The sequence below is a fragment of the Cynoglossus semilaevis genome, chromosome 18, assembly GCF_000523025.1.
Source record: "Cynoglossus semilaevis isolate Cse_v1.0 chromosome 18, Cse_v1.0, whole genome shotgun sequence".
NCBI lineage: Eukaryota > Metazoa > Chordata > Actinopteri > Pleuronectiformes > Cynoglossidae > Cynoglossus > Cynoglossus semilaevis.
Genome location: NC_024324.1, coordinates 2,398,445 through 2,418,934, shown reverse-complemented (window position 1 = coordinate 2,418,934; position 20,490 = coordinate 2,398,445). Strand labels below are relative to the sequence as shown.

The 20,490-nt window shown below is 41.1% G+C and overlaps 2 protein-coding genes across 4 annotated transcripts; both read right to left on the bottom strand.

The window, feature by feature from the left end:
- Nucleotides 1-287: 287 nt before the first annotated feature.
- ddx61 (DEAD (Asp-Glu-Ala-Asp) box helicase 61) lies at nt 288-9,746 on the bottom strand. 2 transcript variants are annotated; one of them, XM_008331079.3, is made up of 13 exons: nt 9,546-9,746; nt 7,206-8,300; nt 7,007-7,111; nt 6,790-6,919; nt 6,419-6,565; nt 6,118-6,212; nt 5,909-6,031; nt 5,417-5,545; nt 5,189-5,305; nt 4,825-4,888; nt 4,641-4,742; nt 4,320-4,540; nt 288-3,954 (listed from the first exon to the last, which is right to left on the bottom strand). In XM_008331079.3, exons 2-12 carry the CDS (start codon nt 7,446-7,448, stop codon nt 4,326-4,328), a joined length of 1,470 nt encoding a protein of 489 aa, XP_008329301.1. In that variant the 5' UTR covers nt 7,449-8,300; nt 9,546-9,746; the 3' UTR covers nt 288-3,954; nt 4,320-4,325. The 2 variants fall into 2 exon arrangements, with proteins under 2 accessions (XP_008329301.1, XP_008329300.1); XM_008331078.3 differs by having other exon boundaries at nt 288-3,959; nt 9,546-9,744.
- A 164-nt stretch (nt 9,747-9,910) lies between these two features.
- lipea (lipase, hormone-sensitive a) lies at nt 9,911-17,011 on the bottom strand. 2 transcript variants are annotated; one of them, XM_008331080.3, is made up of 11 exons: nt 16,897-17,011; nt 14,660-14,907; nt 13,764-14,048; nt 13,591-13,681; nt 13,360-13,505; nt 13,060-13,245; nt 12,827-12,979; nt 12,596-12,740; nt 12,056-12,283; nt 11,473-11,870; nt 9,911-11,109 (listed from the first exon to the last, which is right to left on the bottom strand). In XM_008331080.3, the coding sequence occupies exons 1-11, from the start codon at nt 16,916-16,918 to the stop codon at nt 10,888-10,890; spliced, it is 2,124 nt and encodes a 707-aa protein (XP_008329302.1). In that variant the 5' UTR covers nt 16,919-17,011; the 3' UTR covers nt 9,911-10,887. The 2 variants fall into 2 exon arrangements, with proteins under 2 accessions (XP_008329302.1, XP_016896426.1); XM_017040937.2 differs by lacking the exon at nt 16,897-17,011 and adding an exon at nt 16,018-16,243.
- Nucleotides 17,012-20,490: the final 3,479 nt, after the last annotated feature.

The following is a 20,490-nucleotide window of genomic DNA, read 5'->3' as shown; positions in this document are numbered from 1 at the left end:
TATAAAAAATTGCCAGATGTAATGCAGTTTTTGATATTTTTCCAAGTGTAGTGAAGTAACATATTTATAAGACTCAACAAAAGTAACCTGGAAATGTTCCTCTGCATTTTAAATGACAAATAATAAAAATTTTAATGTCTTTTTCCAACTGTTAAAAGTGTATTCTCCAAAGGTTAAAGCTGTAAAAGAAATTCCACACTTGATTATTAACAGGTTTCCACTCTATGATGTAACACACCACAATTTGTAAAAATAAAAAGTGAAAAATAAAGAATCCTTAGACAGTGTAGATTCTGCTCAATTTATTCAATTCTTAGCTCCTGCATGTATTCCATTGTTACAACAGTAGGGGGCAGAGTACTTCACAATAGTACTTCATACTTTTTGTGACATTTCAGACAAACATTTTTGCGGTTACAACAAATTCCGAGTCTTCTGACAAATGACATCAGAGAACAGCTTAATTTCAGTACCAACATTTTTTTTCTTCCTAATTTTTCTTCGGCCCAATTGAAGAGTTGTTGGATCAAATCCGTGACCCTGCCCTGACCTCCTCCATCTAACCCTGTTGTACAGAAATACTGTCAAAATCCTGAGCTACTGTTCCAGAGCCAATTCAAAGTCACATCATCACTGTGAAGGCGACTGCTGTTGACTTTTTCCAAAATTGTTTTTTTTTTTTTTTTGCCAAATTTTTTGTAGTGCAGCAAATTTAGACGTCCAACACATTCAAATTAGTTGTGCAGGTGGTAATTGTTAATTAGGCCGTTAATGTGTTAACGAATTTTGCCAATAAAGAATGTGCAGAGGCTGAAGCAGAAAAGCCCAAACAGTGACTTTGTTCCTGAACCCCCCCCCCCTCCTGCCCCGACTCCCTCCCATTTCTTTTTTTTTTTCCAACCCCCCTCTCCCGCCCCCACCCCAGCCCCACTCCCATCACTACAGACCTGACAGGTCAGAGTGCACACACATACACACACACACAGAAAACAAAAATGAACTCATTCACAGATGATCCCATCAACGTCTCCACATCATGACTGCAGTGAGTGACCACAGCTTTGACCACACCACTGTTGACATGTTTGTTGTCACATAGCAATTTTTGGGGGGGGAGACAATTAGACAATTAGAACCAAACAGACAGCGGAACAAAAGCAGGGAAGTCCTGATGTTCAACCAATCAGAGGGCTTCACCTCAACAACCGCCAAAGTGTCATATAATGACCTCAACTTCTCCATCATTTGTCTGTGAGTATTTCGGTCAAGTCACCTGTCGGCTACACTGCATGTCCAAATAGATATTGGTTTTTGAAAAAGGATTTTTTTCTTACATTTGGGAATCTTTAGTGATTTCTGCTCCGTCAGCGCGGAGCCTCACCGTACATTGGATCAACTCTTTTCAACCAGGAAGTCAAACCATTATCGGATAAGGACTCGGTGTCGGACAGTAATCGGAAGAAAGATCATGATGGACCGTGATGGGAACATCCTTCAACCATTCACTAACACACACACACACACACAGCCAAGAGAAACATAAAAAGACCCTGACATTGTATTGTTAGGCTCACATGCAGCCAATGAACAGAATGGAATTCAAATTAAATGACAACAGACCCTCCCACCCCCCCCCCCCCACCCCAGACTGAAACTGCTGTTCTTATTGTCAGTTCATATTGAAGCTGCATGTGACCATAACCATCCATCCATCACAGACCGATGACAAGCACTCACACAACGGGCTCAGAACAGACACATTCCCACACACAAACACACACACTCTCTCTCTCTCACTTTTTTGGTTTTGCTTCAAGGTAAATCCTGAAAATCGCTCAAAAACCGGGGGAAACAAAAATAAAGCATCTCCTCCTCTTATGAAGCAAAGTATTTTTCTTTTCTTTTTTTCTCTCTCTCAGTTTGTTTTTCAGCTGTAAATGACAAGTGTAAACGATGAATCTATGATCATTTTCTGCCGACGCCAAAAAATGATTCACATCACCTCGTATAAAGATTAGGAGACGGAGGGGGCGGAGCTGCTGGAGGCCGACCGCGGCACTGTGATCGACTCTGAGACGACGACGGTCGAGAAGATCACAGCGCTAACGTCGCTCTCCAGAAATCTCCCTTCTATTAAACTGAACGCACGTCAGTCTAAACCTGAATCAAACAGGACACTGGGGGGGAAAGTTCAGGGAAAAAAAATTGAAATCAAAGCTGTCGTTGTTAAAGTACCAGGGGGGAAAGGTGGGAGTAAAAAAACAAAAAACAACAAAAAAAGTGGCTTCTGTAAATCGCAACAAACATATTTCATCCCTCCAGCATTCACGCAGTGCTTAAAGCCTCGCAGAGTCAAAAATACATTATTAGAAAGCAAAACTGTTTTCCAAAAAAAAAAAAAAATTTTTGAAAAAAGAAACCAAGGACTCTCTGTGAGGGGAGGACAAAACGCTTCACAGCTGCCTGTTCAAAGATGCTACAATTTTGCTTAAAAAAAAAAAAAAAAGCCATCGCTTTCAAAATAAAAAAACTCACATTGGGGCAAAATTACTCAAACATAATATCACTGCTTTCATTTTCACGTTTAAGTCCAATTAAAGGTAAACATGATTGATGAAACCAATGCTTTTTTTTTTTAAACACGGTTTCTTTTAACAAAGGAATCGCTGCGACAGCTGCTGAACAATGAGAGCTTGGCATCAAAACACTGGGCTGCAGGGATTTTTGTTTCTTTTTTTTTTTTCATTTTTTCTTTTTTTTTTTAACATTGGCAACACATTACATTCACCAACTTCTTCTACTTCTGTCATGATGACCGGGCTTCAGAGACGGTTTTTACCTCAGCTGATTTTCTTTCTTTTTTTTTTTAAACCAGAGACAAAGATGGAAATTAAGAAAGAAAATTAAAGGTGGGGGAAAGTTCAAACTGAAGTTTTGCACCAAACATTAAAAACATCTCTCAGCTTTAGAGCCAAATTATTTGTGAGCTGAGAAGAAAAAAAACCCATATCAGAGCTGCCTTCAAGCGTCCTAAACTCCCATGATTCCTCCAGCAACACTGGGTTTCAACAGTGTTCTTCAGCCAAAAGTGTTTAAAAACAAAAAAAACCCCTTAATCTTCTTAATGAACAGGTAAATGTGCCACGCTCTCCAGTAAAGTAACAGCAGATGGCAGCGTTTTCTTAACGGAGTCTGTCGTCTGCTTCCTCCATCCAGGTGAAAAGAAGAATTAAACAGTCACGCAGTATTTTAAATAAAGCTGCCTTTTTTTTTCCTATTGCAACGTTCACATTTAGAAAAATCAACGCTCACATTCAGTTAAGTCTCGGCCGTGATTTCACGTGTGGAGGTTTTTTTTTTTCTCGCTCCCCCCCACTTTGCATAATGTGATGTTAAAAAAAAAAAAAAAAATCAGTACTCAGGTCATCGTTGTTTTGTGCTCGAGCTCTGCTGCGTGACAGTGAAAAAGAAAAAAAAAAAAGAAGAGGAAATCGTAAAGAAGACGAGTGCAGACGTGAGTGGGTTTAAGGCACTTAAGTGACGAACAGCAGTGTTTGAGTGGAGAGAACGACGGCTGGTGTGAACGCAACGTTGTTAGCGTTAAAGGAAAAACAACAGGCTGATCCTGGTGCTGAGGAGAATGAACACGTTTTCACAAAAGAAAGGCGGTTGAACGCAGCTCTGACGCTCATCTGTGGACCTCAAAAAACAAAACAAAATCAAGAAACAAATATTCTAAAGCAGAAGTCTGGTGCAGAACAAAGTGGAACTTTCCCCTCACTTAAAGTGAACAAAAAAAAAAGAAAGAAAAAGAATAGGCAGTAGATGAAAATAAAGTCGACTGTTACATCCTGAGGTCAGGCTGTGAAAAGGAGAAGGAAACGTGGAACTGAAGAGTTGCCTCAGGTTTGTGTGCTGGCACAGATGTTCGTGCAAAAGCCCGGTGTCTTCATCCTGTCCTGAAGGAAGAGGCAGAACTCAGGATCAGACATAAACTAATAACCATACATTCAAATACCTGTCAATAAAAAAAAAGGATTGTCATGGTTACAATCAGTAGATTGTCATGGCTACAGTAGCACAATAATGCAATAAATCATATCGTTGTCTTCTGTACAGGACACAGATGGTATTCCCAGATACACACAGCCGTACTCAGTAATGGGTTTTCACTACTACCAGCTGTGCACCGGTCAGAGAAAGTACTCGTACTCTTAAGAGTTTGTAAAAATAGAAATAACTGAATATATACATCTATAAAAAAAAAATATATATATAAAATCTTACAAATATTTAGGAGCTGTAAAATAAAATCTTACAAATATTTAGGAGCTGTCCTGTTGGAGTCCTGCCTTCTCCTCCACCTCCTCCACCTCGCAGTCACCGCTGGAGGTGTGGAACTCGGCCACGTACAGGCTCTTGTCAATGCTGCCGGGAATGGGCTTGATGTCGGTCACCAGCTGGTCTTCGATGGCCTTCAGGTTGAATCGATCTTCTGACGTGATCAGATTGATGGCCAGGCCCAGGTGACCAAACCTCCCTGAGGGTGAGATAAGGGTGAGGTACAAAGGGTGAGAACCGCTGGGGTAAGACGTTGATTTGATTTTCTTGTTAAATTCTGTGGATTGTCCAGGACAAACCTGATCTTCCAATACGATGGAGGTAAGTCTCTGCGTTCTTGGGGAAGTCGAAGTTGATGACAACGTTGACGGCCTGGATGTCTATGCCTCTGGTGAACAGATCTACAGGAAGGAACAGAGGTTTGTCAGTTTGTCAGCATCGACGGTTCACCTCTAGGTGGTGCTGCACAGAAGTGGGACTCACCTGTGCACACCAGGTTTCTGCACAGTCCATTTCTGAAGTCGTGGAACACACGGTTCCTGTATTCCTGCAAAACAGAGCGAGAGTTTGAACCAGGGAACTCAGGATGTGGAGTGACACCAACAGGGGGCGACAAATAAGACAAAACATTTGAAGTCAGATTAAACTGGGAGACACTCAATACAAAGAACTGAAGAAATCAGTTCCTGAGCAAATGTTTAAACAAGGTACTGATGCTGGGGAAAAATAAAAAAAATTCTTACACGTAGATACACAGATAAAACGATTTAAAACTCACTTAACACGTTAGATACAAATATTTGCCAATAAATGTAAAAAATGAAGTGTAAAACAAGTTATGTCTCACCTGCATCATCTTAGCGTGGATGTAGAAGCAGGAGTAACCCAGCTGAGTGATCTTCTTGGCCAACAGCTCCACCCGCTGTGTGGAGTTACAGAAGATGATGGACTGGTTGATCTGAAGCTGTGGGTGGAAGAAAAAAAATAAAAATAAAGAAGTTAAAGACCTCACATCCACCGTTTGGTCGATTCCAAAAACAAAAACTTTTTGGACGAAGCTTTTACGATGCGTTACCCTGGAGAAGAGTGTGTTGAGGCAGTGAACTTTTTGCCTCTCGGTGACGTAGGCGTAGTACTGAGTGATGCCCTTCAGCGTCAGCTCCTCCATCAGGTTGATCTCGTAGGGTTTCTGCAGGTGTTTGCTCTAAAACACAGAGTTGGCAGCTTTAGAACATGAACAGAACCTTCATCGTTCGTTTTTTTCTCTTTCTTTCTTTTTGTTACAAACCAGAGCCAGCAACAAAACATTTTCACTACACACTGGAGAAAAAAAAAGAAAGAAAATAACTAAACTAAAAAGGCAAAAGCATTTCCTCACACTTGAATCCTGTGCTGAGCGGATAAAACCACACAGGACATGTTTGCTACAGACCAACACAGATCTGGGAACAGTGTTAGAACAGCTCAGCCTGCGGACACTGCAGTGCCAGGTGGCAGAGTGCCACCAGGATTAGGTTTGGGGACGGGAGGGGGGCTGAGATGCACAGGCCTCCGGCCAACCACTCACCATGAACTTTTGCACACTGATGGGGAAGGTTGCAGAGTAGAGCAGAATTTGTCTGTTCTTGGCCAGAAAGCTGATGATGTCCTCGATGAGCACCACAAAGTCCTGAGACAGCAGCTTATCCGCCTGCGGAGGCAGAACACCACACGGTCAGAAAGAAGTTCTGCGAGTCTCCTAGACAAATAAAGGGAAACAAAGCGGCTCGTGTTTACCTCATCCATCACCATCATCTGGACTCGATCCACTTTTGCCACTCCCTTCTTAATCAAATCCAGGATCCTGCCAGGGGTGGCAATGACCACGTGCACTAAAAAACACAAGGGACAGACGGGGATTTTATAGAAGCGTTGAATCTCACATCACTGCAAGATGAGCTGGAAATTATGTCCAGTTTAAAAAAAGTAATTCTCAAAGTCACATGAAATTCTAGAAGATAAAAAATGTCTGAGGTCAAAAGAAATCTGTGATGTCCACCGAGTTAGACATGATGACGTGTCACCACACGGTTCTCACCAGTCTCATCCAGGCGCATGATGTCATCTCGAAGATTAGTGCCCCCGGTGGTTGCCATGACTTTAACTCCTCCCAGGTGTTTGCTGATCTGGATACAGATTTGACTCACTTGCAGCGCCAGCTCACGAGTGGGCACCATGACAAGAGCTGGGGAATTACAAACAGATTTTATTTATTTTTAGATTTGTCAGAATTCAGGTGACATATTCTTGACACTTTTCTTCTTATTCTATGACCTACTATGACTATAACTGTACTTTTTCTTTGAATAAAAGCACCTGCTAAATGTAATATAATGTTCATAGCATTAATTAATTATTTAAATTACCACTTCAAACACAGGTTCTAGGTTTTAGGCACTTTAGTCTCACCCTGTATGTAGTCCTTTTTCAGGTCTATCCTCTCCAGCAGTGGGATGAGATAAGCTCCACTTTTTCCGGTTCCATTTTTAGCACGGGCCAGAATATCCCGTCCGGACAGGGCGATGGGAATGCTCTCCTCCTAGAAAAAACCAAGACCCTTCTCTTTAGGATCATTTCATGTCATTAAACTTTGTTTTCTTAAAGTCTGGACAAGTAAAGAACATACCTGGATGGGTGATGGTTTCTCCCAGCCCATTTCAAAGATGCCCATGAGGAGTTCTCGTTTGAGGCAGTAATCCTCAAATTCATTCCCTTTAGTTGATGTGACATCCTAGGGTAACACAGAGTGGTCAGGACGACTGTAAATCTGCATTTGTCAGCCAGCAACGTGATTAAACAACCAATCAATACAACAATAGACTCACTGAGGTTTTGACCCTGTTGTCTTTGGGAGGAAGCTTGAGGCTCTTTTTCCAATCGTCTCCAAACTTGATGCCTCCCCCGTCTTGAGGGGCGCCGCCCACTTTTGCTGGAACACCCATAGCTTTAGCTTGAGTCATCGGTGCTGGCTGAACTGAAGCTGGTTTGGTCTGTCCTCTGAGTTGGCCATTTTGCTTGTTCAGTCCCATGACCATTGTGCCAACATTTTCTGTTCTGGCAGTTGCCATATTTTCTCAGCTGGGTGTTTTGTTTTGTTTAATTCTTCTAAAGTTATTAGATTTTTGACTCTTAGGTTTCTTCTTAAAAAATTCTCTTCAAAAGTAAAAAAGTTTAATAAAGCATTAACAAAACAATATTCTCTATTTCTGGTTTAAGTCCAAATCTTTGACAGCAGAAGTTGCTCAATGGTATTTACATATACACAAGTACGTGCAGTTCGGTCCCCCTTAAACAACAGAGTGACTGACGTACGACAAAAGTCCGAAAAAAAGTTTACACAAGAGCTCTTCAAAACGAAGAGAATTTTGCATTAATATGCATGAATATACTTGTTCACGATATAGAAAAATTATATGTGAACAAGTGTCAAAGTGATTCAAGTCCTGAAACAGAACAACTAAGGCAATCTGAACTTGGGGAATAGTTTCTTCAGTATAATCTGAGTTCAATACTTAAACTTCGGTTTGCGAATCAGACAGTACTTCCTGTTTTCAATTTGAGTCCATCAGAATTGCTCAATGTTCCCTGTCGTTGAAAAATGGTTGTCCAACTTTGTACAAGTCTTTCCCCAAAAATCATACAGTTTCTAATGCTCTTGGTTTATTCCCACTGTGAGTGTATGTTGCTCAGCGTGTGGAAAAAGAAGTTCCTGAAAGTATAAGTCACACAGAGGTTTTCTAGTCCAAAGCCAAACAGCTTTCCACCTCTGCTGAGTCCTCGCTCCGAGATTCCTTCCTGATCCAGGTGTTTGACCTTCTCTCCCTGGTTACTCCAAACCTACAGGTCGGATTACGACGTGCCAGCGTGGCCGTGATCAACCCACCGCGTCCTCAAAGCCCACCAATGACTCAAACTTTTACCTGGAATAAATTGGATATAAAAATTCTAAAATGACCATGATTTAACAAATAAGGAAAAGAATTCACAGCAGCCAACTTAAAGTTAATAGTTGAAAAAGCAGAAGACAGCCACAGGAAGCTTTTTTTTTACTAAGAATATTTTGTAGACGATGCACCTGCAATTTCCTGTTTGTTTCATATCTGCCAAATTCAATAAGTTTAACTAATTCACTGCCAAATTGGTTGATTAACTACTTTGACTTTTGCTGCAATGCGTTTCTGGCAGTATCTTCTCTTTTCCTTGACTAATTTGTATTTGGTTTGTGGATTCAAGTAATTATCAGAGGTAAATTTATATGGGGCACAACTAAAGAGTGGATCGATTGATTTAAGTAAAAAAAAAGCAGATTAAACAACAACCTACTGTGGTTTTGTGTTGCAAACGTTTGAAACTCTGCAACCACCTGTTCTATTTAGCAAATCGGCAACCAATGGAGTCAACTGTTTTCTACTGATCGTTAGCGGTCACTTGAAATATGTGCCGCCGCGTTTGAGCACAATGTTGGAAAATTTAAACTAAGGACAAATACCGTTCTCCTGTGCTGCTAACAGTCGTGTGCTTTGTGGAATTAAACGGTAAAGGTATATTCGCTAAAGATAACTGCGTGCTAACGTACTTGTGTAGAACATGTCAGGAGCAAAACGTTCTCGAGTGACTGATTAATAAATATAACTGTCTCCGGCAGACTTCAAGCCAAACTTTAGACAAATAACGACAGGACATTTTTCCCAAAACAAGTGCGCTTCTTTGACTTTGTCATTTTCACAAATGTAAACTTGGTCCTGTTTCTGTTTTTCCACAAGTCGTATACAAAATATAAAAATAATGTCATATAAGCGTGTAGGTGCTATATTTATTAATTAATTTGAAACTTAACTAAACGAAGAAATGCGAGGTTAGCTTCTCCAGGCTAACGTTAAAAGTCATTAGCTTTAGCTTTAAGCCATCTAGCGGCTTCACTGATTTATATCACAAGTTCACATTTTAAAAAGGTTGGGGTTGGTAATGAAACCACCAAAAATAGAGCGTTCACCCTTAACCCTAAATATCGGCTTTAAAAATAATTTGTAAAATAATCACTAACACGATGCTGTGTAGCACTGTTAGCAGGACCGCTAGCCTCGAGGCTAATTTAGCACAAACGTCAGCGAACTTGATTTTTCTTTTGCTTGATACCGGAAGTTTCAGAGTCACTGTAAACATACCTTAGGTTGTGTGGTGCTTAGCAAGCGGTAACCACTGCGCGGGAAACTGGATGCTTTCTGTGTGGGTCGAGTTAAATGTGGAATTTAACATAAGACAAAATCGCTACTATTGTGTTTCTTTTTTTTCTTTCAATCAACATGGTCGCCTTCTTCCTTTTCTTCTCCGTTCTCTCTTCGTCGGCTCTGTATCTCAGGTTTATCACAATGACGCGGCAACTCGCTACTGCCCCCTGCCGTCACATTTGGTAGCAATATTAAATTAAATTGACAGATTCTGCGACTAAGAATGCATACGTGAATAAGTTATGTATATTCATTATAGAAAATCCTACAACGAGGTAATAAGCTTGCACAACACAACAATAATTTGTTTTTGTTTTAATTAAGACTTTAAATAAACGGTCATGTATTAACAATGGGAAATTAAATTACATTAATTTACTAGAAAACAAGCCACATCCACATATCATATGTTTATACAACATAAAGGCCTCAGTGTAAATGTACTGTAAATGTGTAATAAACAAAAATGTCCTAAAGCAACTCTTTAGGTAAGCAAATGATGCAATAATAACCAGATTACATGATAAAATGTGTTTTCTCTCAGAGTGATTATTTAAAAATAAACATACAGAAAAATTAAGAACTTTGTTTAACACATGGGTTGTTTTAGGTTTCACTTGTGCATGTTGTGCAACTACATTGTCAGTATTAGAATACTTTAGTAGAACATTGTATTTAGTGTTGTAGAAGAGAGGTATATGAGAATCTCTGCTGTTTTTAAGACAACAAGGTAAAAGTGAATTGTCAGTGAGAACATCCAGTCTAAAAATAACAGAGTTTTTCCTCTGTGTGAAACTCCAGCCTGAGTGTCTTAGTTCATACAAAATATAATTGCAAGTACAGTGCAACATGAGTCAGTTGCCAATGTTGTCACTGAAAAAAAGGACAAACCTAGTGCTGACCTAGGACTTAGCTAGTTTATAAAAACTAAGCTAAGACACACTTTAGTGTCTCGTGTGAAACTGCTTCAAGTTGCAGAGCACTTGTAATGATATTATAAGCCAGTTAAGAAACAAAAGGCTTTTTAACATGTGGTCTGCATTGGCAAATAGTGGACTACTGTGCTCAAAGAACAATATGACGTGTTCAAAGTTAGTAATTCTCTTCGACTTTGTTGCCGACAGAGGATGTGGTACAGTACGCGTTCAGCTGCAGTGCTTCCATGAGCTCTGTCATGGTGTACAGTGTTTGGTTCACCTTCATAAATCACCCTGACTTATTACATCCCTCTCGCTCTACCATATCGGTAGATTCAAATACAAGTCACTTTGATATTTGCTCATCTTCCAAGAGCAGACTTGGGTTTCCCCTGCTCAAAAATCTCTCTTATTCGTGCCACGCATATTTCGGCAGCTTCCTCGGTTTCTTTGGTGAGCGGCGACAGATTGAGGAAGCCATGAGGAAGGTCCTCGACCACCGTCAGACTCACAGGCTGACCCATGTCTCGCAGTTTCTTGGCAAAGGTCACAGAGTCGTCCAGCAAGGCGTCCAGAGCGGAGGCCTGTGGAAACAGAGGGAGAAACCAGGGAATACTGTGAACACTGAGAAAGGACATGCGTAAAGATGTTTCTGTGTTTTTTTTCGAGAACTTTTAGATTAAGTTTTTCTTTCTTTGATTTTTTTTACTGTTATGTTGATAATATCTTATTCTGTTGCATTATGTTTTTTATTTGTTATCCAATAAAAATAGTTTTGAAAAAAACTCAAGAACTCTAAGTTGCTGTTCCGTTGTTATTTACTGTTTTTTAATCTTTTACAAAAAGCAAAGAAATTAACAGAAAAAAAATTAAAATCCAAAATCATCCACTTTCAGCTTCTTTCAAAATAAAAGCCTTCAGAGAATTCCTTTGTGTTTCTGACTCACCACGATGTAGACGGGGGGCAGTCCTCTCAGCAGGTTGTTTGACGCCAACACAGGTGACACAAATGGGTTCCTAATGATGGGGGAAGAGGTCGGGCGAACAAAAGCCAAACACTCTGAGCGCAGGGGCTCAAAGCCTTGTGGGTAATCCACGTAACACGGAGAGTGCGCTGCGGAGGTGTGAGTTAGTGTCCGTCTGGCTTTACTGCTGTGGGTGGGGGGACTCCTCTGCTGTGAGGAGTGGGAGCGAGCTGCGCCCGTGTTCAACACCGGCTCCAGAAGGGACTGGATCCAGTTGGACGCTCCCTGGGTGAGGTCGCTGAGCAGCACCGCCGTGTCTCTGCTCAGAGCGCTCACGCTGTTGCTGGTCACTGCAGGCTGCAGTGTCTGTGACTCCGCCCCTGGAAGTGACATCAAGGCAGAGGTCAGGAGGAACAACAACACGACCATAGAACAAATAAGGCAAAATAAAGCGAGAGTTCCTGATCGTCAATAATTCCCACAGTCCATCAGTTGTTGGAACAGATCAGTTCTGCGGTAGGATGTGGGAAGTGGGGCACACACACACACACACACACACACACACCTGCGTAGGCGTTGAGGCACTTTGCAAGAACACCCAGAGGCAAGAGTGGGTCGATGAGCGTCAGCAGGCGTGAGGGCGAGGCGTCAGTGGTGAGCAGGGTTGCGGGGTAGGCGGCCATGATGCCGTCGGGCACCCGGATTCCGTGGGACATGGCTTTCATGGAGACGGTGATGCAGAGGTTTCCTCCTGCGCTGTCTCCCGCCAGACACACATACTCTGCTGTGGAGCCTGGAAGATAAAACCAAACAGGTTTCAGTGCTAAACTCATCGGCGTTCTCTGCTGGAGTCAGTTTCATTTTTCATACCGATGCCCAACATTTTCCTTTGCACTATTTCCAAAAAAACCAACATCTGGGGAACATATATATATGTCTTTGTATGTATGTGTGTGTTTCCTGATAAGTTTAATTATTCATTAATACCTCAAAACAGCCACACTGACAATTTGGAGGCAGTGATGCCTTCATGGTCCTAGATAAAAAGGTGAACTCGCTTGTAATAATATCTGAAGTGTAAATGGGCGTCAGCGCCATCATTCACCCAGCAGGTGGCAGTTGTTGAGAGCCCAGCAGTAAGCATAAAAACACTCCTCCAGAGCTCTGGGATACGGTGCCTCGGGTGACAGAGAGTAATCAACGGAGAGAACCGGAACGTTCAGCTCCTTGGACCAGTTACGAAGATAAGTCTGAGAAACAAACAAACAAAATCAAAGCAAATCAGTACGTTCTCATACATGTGGTTTACTGTAACAACACCTTCCTGTTACTGTACCTCATGGGATTTAGATGTCTGGGCTACAAAACCCCCACCGTGGAAGTGGATAATCAGCCGTGGGGAGGGCGGTTGCTTCTGTACCCAGGGGAGGTGAGCTGCGGTGATGGGAGGCGGCTCTGACCGGGAGAGGGACATCAGTTCTTGACTATCCTGCAGAGTCAGGGGTCAAACAGGATGAGACCGGTACATTTAATTCAGAACATCTGCTCACAGAACTGAAGGCTGCTCACCTGCCCTTCACGAAGCACGTAAGAGATCAGACGCATGTGCACAGGCCCGGGGCCCCAGTGGGCTAGCGGTGGTGATACAGTGACCGTTAAAGTGTTGTCTGAAGCCAGAGGAAGGCGTAGAAAGACGGGAGGCACCGTCATGGTGAAGTTCAGCTGCACTGCATTAGAAGTGATTCGGTTAAATCCCTGGACAGAGAGAGAGGGAGAGAGAGAGAGAAGCAGGAGGGTTTACGGAGGAGGAGGTCGAGGAGACCTCTCAGTAACAGTGCAGTGAACACAGGTGTATTTGACCGTGCCTACTGTTATAAGGCCGGACTCTGTCAGGTTCCAGAAGGACTTCCAGAACTGTAAATCCAGGTTCTGGGTGATACGTTCAAACTCAATTCCTCTCAACTCTGGATCAATGACGTACTTTCCTGAAGTGAGGAGAGAAAGGGCTGCAGTGCCTGAAAACAGAAACATTTTTAAACTTAAAAAAAAACCATAAACTCATTCCTGGACATGAAGAGGAGGAAATAGACACCTGCTCACCCAGACCAGACTGTTGTTTACCGTACGACTCTCCGTATGAAATCATGCTGATGACGACACTTTGCAGAAATGGACGAAGAGAAGGAGAGAACTGTGAAAGGAATGACAAATCATGTATGACAATCAAGAAAATACCCATCATGCACCTGAGTCACAGCACCACGTTGACTGACCTGGAATCCCAGACAGCGTCCGAAAAAACAGGCCTTGTGCATGGAGCTGTACTCCTGCACAAACCTGCGGCTCAGGTCCCCGTTCTGCTGGGAGAACAGCTGACCGTGCTCGTTGTCGTTGAGGAGCCGCTGGGCGAGGTAGATCAGGGCGCGCAGCTGACAGAGGGCGTTGCAGTACGCCTCAATCTCGGTGGTGTTGTGGTCAGCCCTGAAGAAGGCACCGTTGTAGTTGGCGGCGATGTAACGGCCCTTTTGAATGATGTGCAGAAGGCACGCCTGCAGGACCTGCAAACATGAACACATTTCTGAGTCGTGATGTTCCCAGAATGCATTTCTCTAGAAGTGTTCCGCACATCCACAGGCTTTCAGAGTATTCAGGTGTGCCGCTGAGTAAGAAGTGGATTCTTGCTGTTGAGCAGGAAAAGGTCATTTTATAAACACGATTACTCAACTAAGGGCAACTAATCAGAGACTGTGTTGTCAAGTACAGCTCAAATGATTCTGTTCTTTTTTGTGTGAAAGCTAAAATTTAAAATATAGACAAATTATGATTCCTATTTTATTGAATTTTATTTATTTTTTTACTCCTAGCTTAGATAATCAAGGATGTTTTTAGTTAGACTTTTTGGACAATTTATGGCCTTTTTCTGACATTTTAAGGACCAAATGACTTGAGGACTGATCAATAATTTTCCAAACAAGTTCTTTTAGAATTCATTAATATCATATGGACACAGACAGCTGTCTCTTAAAGCAAAATCCGAGCCTATGGAAAAGTTTTTTACTTGTATAGAAAACAAACATACGGCTCGTGTTTTATTCCTGCTAATAAACCCTTAAATACAATAAACATATGAGCAAAGAGTTAAGAAGAGTTCAAAAACATCCATCCATACCTTGACCAGGGTTCGATATCCATTCCCTGGCGTCTGTGGGTCAAAGTCGTAGTGGTGGTAAACGACAACCAGGCTGCCGACCACAGGCTCCAGAGCTCGGCCGTGTTCCTGGATCCGTCTCCAACACGTCACCAGGCGCTGAGCAACGGTGCCGTACGGCAAATCCGACGTCCCGCAAAAAGCTGCGATGTTTTCCTCGCACACGTTGTCCAGGGCTTCGAACACTTGCTGGTAATCCATATCCGAGACTGCGAGGAAAAAAAGAAGACGACAACTGTTTAAAAAAAGCAAACAGTTGACTTTTTTTTTTTTCTCAGGCTGCGTTTTATCTGCATTTATCTGCGTAGCTACTGACACAGCAGACATGTGATGTCGGGTGTGGAGACAACAAACAGCCTGAAGGTAAACACACCATATATACTGCAACAGGACGAACCATTGAGTGATTTGTTATCACTTGGTCAGAGGTGGAAGTTCCCTGATTGGCCTGATGATGACAGAAGTCATGTACTCTGTGGACATTAACTCTGAGGACGTTTGACATAAATTTAATCCAATTGTGGGAACAGACGACGTGATAAACAACAACAAAATTGACATTTAATAAAATCACAGACTGAAAGGTGAAACCAGGAGATTCAATGGAAGACTTGAATCACAACCAAAACACATTGATTACCAGATTGATTTAAAATGATTTTTTTCTTTTCTCTGACTGCGGAACAAACAAATAAACAAAAAAGCACAAAAAACAAGGCAGTTTCTAAAGAATATGACATAATGTGTTCAGTCCTGAGGAGAAGAGTTTGACCTTTGCACTCCTGGTGATTTTTTTTTATTGTTTATTTTTTTTGACAAATAGAAATGCTGTGTTGAGAACTACAAACACGTTATAAAAACATCTATTGTCTCTTGAGGGAGGAGGGGTCTTATTTCTAGTCCTAAGTTTAAATACTGACAGCTGACACCAGTGCATTATGGGTATCAGGATATGTAATGAAGGATGATCTCTACAGTGTCCTCAGCAGCTGTAGCCTGCAGTGGAAAGTAAAACCAGGACACTGAGCTAGTGTGTGCCAATGCTACAGACACTGTCGGCTTTATTCCACTTCTGACACACACTTGATTGTTTGTTTTTTTTTTTTTCCCACTTTGTGTTTTTAATGGGCCGGTATTTTGGTTCTGCTGATAAACAGCAATAGGTCAGTTTAGTCACTCTTTTGATTTAAAACACAACTAATTTAACCTAGCTTTGATTATATGAGTATGAATTAAGCCCAAGACCAGGAAGAAAAATATATAAAAAATATAATAAAAATGCCACAGCCTCATTTTAAACCTTCCTGGTAAAAACTGACCTTACTTCACACTTTTCACAAAGAAAGACGATACAGTCGATGCAGAATTTAGTTTTAGGACATGAATTTGTTGGTTAATGTTGCATCGCATTTGTAATCATATCTTAAACACGTGTGGAGAGCAGCATGTAGTCACAGCAGGGCAGCATGTGCAGTAATGGGTGACCTTTAGAAAAGGTATTATTGGTAAAAAAAAATACAACAATTCTCTTTTAGTGTTTGAACATAAGTGTTTGATTTTTTTTTTTTTTGCTAGGCACATTAATTAGTTATTGGTATTTATAATGTGACTTTAATTTCCACTCTCTCCTTTTATCTTTTATTTTCTATGCAGGCGATGGTGTATGACTTTAAAAAAATAAATAAAAGTAGGGTTAGTGTTAGCATTTGATTGTCATTTAGCATCTATTTTTTCAATTGTATTATTTTGAAATTAATAATCAATATTTTTTGTAGTTGGTCTATTTGTCACGATTTACCAAAATAAAAGTCTTTGACAGAAACGTAATTTGAGCCCGTGTCACTGTCACTATCACTTTACAGTATTCTTTACAGTATCAGCTCAGTCGGCGTTCATTCCTCTATACGGCGTAATAAATCCTCATTAAATCCTTCTTAAATCCCCATATCCGAATGCTAAGCTAACCCGAGCTACCTACCTCCATATACGCTAACAACTTTGGCTTTGAAATAAAGTTTAAGGAGTTTACTGTCAACACACCCTGTTGCTTCCGGTTTATTTACACGTCAAACACAGTGACGTGGTTTCATATTCGTCACGACTCGTCTGAGCGGCGTTGATAACTATAATAATACCCTCGTCCGTCATCGTTTTATTTGTAAATGTGGAATGTATGACTTTATTTAAAATACACTTACTTTCTGCCTCTGCCACCCGCATCTTCTACCTCTGTCATGTGTGGCTGTCCGCGTACCCACGCACTACCTACGTCACGTGACCAGTGCACGAGCCCGTGTGCGCGCTCCCGGCAACAAGTGGCTAAAAGTATACTACGTTAGCTTATTAGCTTAAACGGAAAAAAACAATCTTACAAATGTAATATTCTCTCTTTAACAGGATACATGAAGTATCTGTTGATGTTTCCGAATACTGGGATTCTTATATGTGTGTTTTAGCTTTCCACTTCTGGAGAGTGAGTGAAAATTAATAATAAGTAAAGTAAATAAAACAGAGAGTGTTGACACTTATGGCACCAAAATGGCTACACTGCCCCTTCCATCTACTCCACTCGTCCATGTATCCATATAAACACATGTACATATTTAAATCCCATATGCTTTGTAAGCTGAATCTGTGAAGTTATTTTATAAAGTGCCAACTTCAGTTGTTACGTCAGTGAAGTAATATCAATAGAGTTCACTCAGTAAAGGTCAACAAAGTCGACTCATGTTGAATCAACATTTCTGTGTTACTTCCTTGAGCTCCCAAACCCCAACACATCTTTCCCGCAGCATGCTGGTCATTTAACATCCGTTCTTCTGTAACTCGATACCATAAACACAAACTATCTTTTCCTCAACAGTTACATTCGGCAGCAAGGAAAAATACTGCCGCGTCCTTAAAACAAAGGCTCTTTTTAAGTGCTGTGGTGTTAGTATCACCTCAGTCAAACATGATAGAATATCAGTTACTGTGATGTGAATATGTAAATATACATATATATGCATACATATATATTTGAGAATCTTGATTTCAATGTCAACTTTAAAAGAAAAGACAACTGAAAAGTCACAATTGTGAAAACCCTAAATTGTCAAAATCAATATAAACTACAGGTTTCATGACATGACTTGGTTTTTGACCTTTTTCCCCAGACTTCTTATACTGTTATGTCAAAATTGTGATTTTCTCTACATAAGCTAGGATTTGGACTATTCTTTCAGCAGACAGAAAAAAAATCTTACTTTAATTTCAGGATTTTTAGAAAACAATACAGAATCTCTGCTTAACTTAGCTTTAGAACAGAGAAAGAGGAAGAAGAAGAAGAAGAAAAATACATAAAAACAGAAAGGCTTCTCAGATCAATTAGACTATTGTTCTAAGTACTAAGTATAAATATAAAAAAATATATAAATATGACAAAATGGGGAAAATTTGAATGAGGAAAGAAAAGAAAAAAAGATGGGTGTTGTGTTCCTTGTAACTGATACCTTTTCACTGTGACCTAAAGATGTTGTGTTCCTTGTAACTGATACCTTAGAGTTAGTATTTTTACTAAGTCACATTTTAAAAAAATGTGATATAATAAAAGGAAAAAAACTGAATTATCTTTTTACAGTCCTCATGTGACTCTCTTCTTCATTCAATTATTTCCTTGTATTTTCAAACAAAGGAATTATCAATTTTTTCCCCTTTCTTTCAGAGAAATTTGAGATGGTAAAAAATACTGAAAAAAAATTATGATGTTTTAGAAAGAAGAGTTTGTTAAAAATGTTTTATCGTCAACAAGAATAAAAGCTGAAGTATCAGTTTAAATGTTGAAACTAAACTGTTTGTGAACCCTGGAGAAAACCAGGAACCAACAAGTGCGTGGAGAAAGAACTGTGTGTCCAAACTAGGGTTCATTTACCTGTTCCTGTCACATAAACACCTGTGTATGGAGGCAATGAAGGCTCAACACGGTTTTGTTGTGCTGCGTGCCTGGATGTTTAGAGAGGTGGGGGTGAGGTGGGATGGAGGGGGGACAAATGGGTCAAACTGTCTTTGTGTCCCCGAGATACAGGTAATTTATTTGACCATCCTGGTCATTTATACTTGACTTTATCCATTTTCTATCTGTGACACTGCGGTATCATCCATTTTAATGTTTTCCTTGAGTGTCTCGAGGGCAGTTCAGACACTGACCGACTAAAGGAGCTCATCTTTCATACCAGGATATGGAATGCTTAGCACTGCATGAATTTCTCGGGAAAGAATAAAAAAAACAAACAACAAAACTGTCTTCAGTTTTTGCCTGACGTTCCGACTGTGCGACCAGGAGTGGGTGAACAGGACAATCTCTACAGCTGAAATTCACTGTGTTAGTCAATGGCCACTGTGCTGTGCTGTACATATCTGGACGTAGTGACATACACTCCTGGTGAAGCTGATAGGTCAGGAATGACGGAAGAAAAACAGTGGAACAAATGTATGGTCATTTACTGTGAAGTGATTGAGTAACCACCCAAACTCCATACGTTTCACAAGCGTCTTCTGAGCTTCGACTCCCCTTTTCTGCCTTACATTTTCTCCTGACGCAAAGCATGAATGTCTGAGTGCTAAAGATTGGCCGAAAATAGCTAAAAGTTAGCACTTGAATACGTAAATGTTGGCAAAAATTCCCATCACACAAAGTGAACAGTGGGCAGTGTGTGGGGACGGTGCCAGGCTCAGAGCACCTCAGTGGTAACAGCTGGGGGACTTGAACCTGAAACCTTCCAGACCCAGGTCTGCATCCTTAACCACTAAGTCACCACTGCACAGAAGTGTAAGGTTTAAACATTGTGAAATCAGTTTAATTAATCAATCAATTAAAGGTGTTTCATGAGGGAAAAAGAGAAAAAATACATCAAAGTGATTAAAGGTGTTTCATGAAGGAAAAAGAGAAAAAATACATCAAAGTGGAATCCTGGGATTTTTTTTTTTATAAAGAAAATATGAGGAGCGTGAAGATTGAGTAAAGCAGTCAGACAGGACAGTCTGGCTACAGAGTGGGAGGTGACAAGGACTGGGCTTCATCTTAGGTCAAATCCTAAGAATCCTAGACTGAGAAGAGAGTGGAGGAGGGAGGAGGCAGGGGTGAGGGAGGGAGGAAAGAGGGAGGAGAGGGGTGTCATTGTCAGAGCAGGTAAAGATGTGGAGGAAGTTGAAAAAAGTAAGAGATTGGAACAGAGGAGACACGGAGAGATGAGTTAAAACCACCTGAGCGGTCGAGGCCGGGGGTTTCCTGATTTTTCCTGAAGAAAAATTCTCTAAAAATGGCAACCACCTGGACATTTGTACTTTTCTTGTCCTTCATCCTGACGACATCCAGAGGTCTGAGTCTGGCCAGTGAGGAGCAGAGGAGTGCGAGTGTGGACACCGGTCATGACACGACTGGAGACGTCGGTAATGACACCAGCGGAGACACTGGTCACGGGGACAGCGGTGGTGGACACGGAGCTGCTTCCATCACCACTCTTCCTATTGTCACCTGGAAGTGGCACCATGTGTCCGTGCCGTACCTGGTGGCTCTGTGGATCCTAGTCAGCTGGATCTGCAAACTGAGTGAGTTCCTGCACCAGGGAAGTCCACCGCATCCCAAAACTGAAATCCTTAGAAAATATATATATATATTTTAAATAAATTCGATTTATGAAAATATTCAATTTAGAACTTTTAAATAATCACTGATTATTTACCACATAAATAATGATATTATAACAACATCGTCAACAGTTCCAGGAATCAATAGTTCTTCACATTTGTGGCTT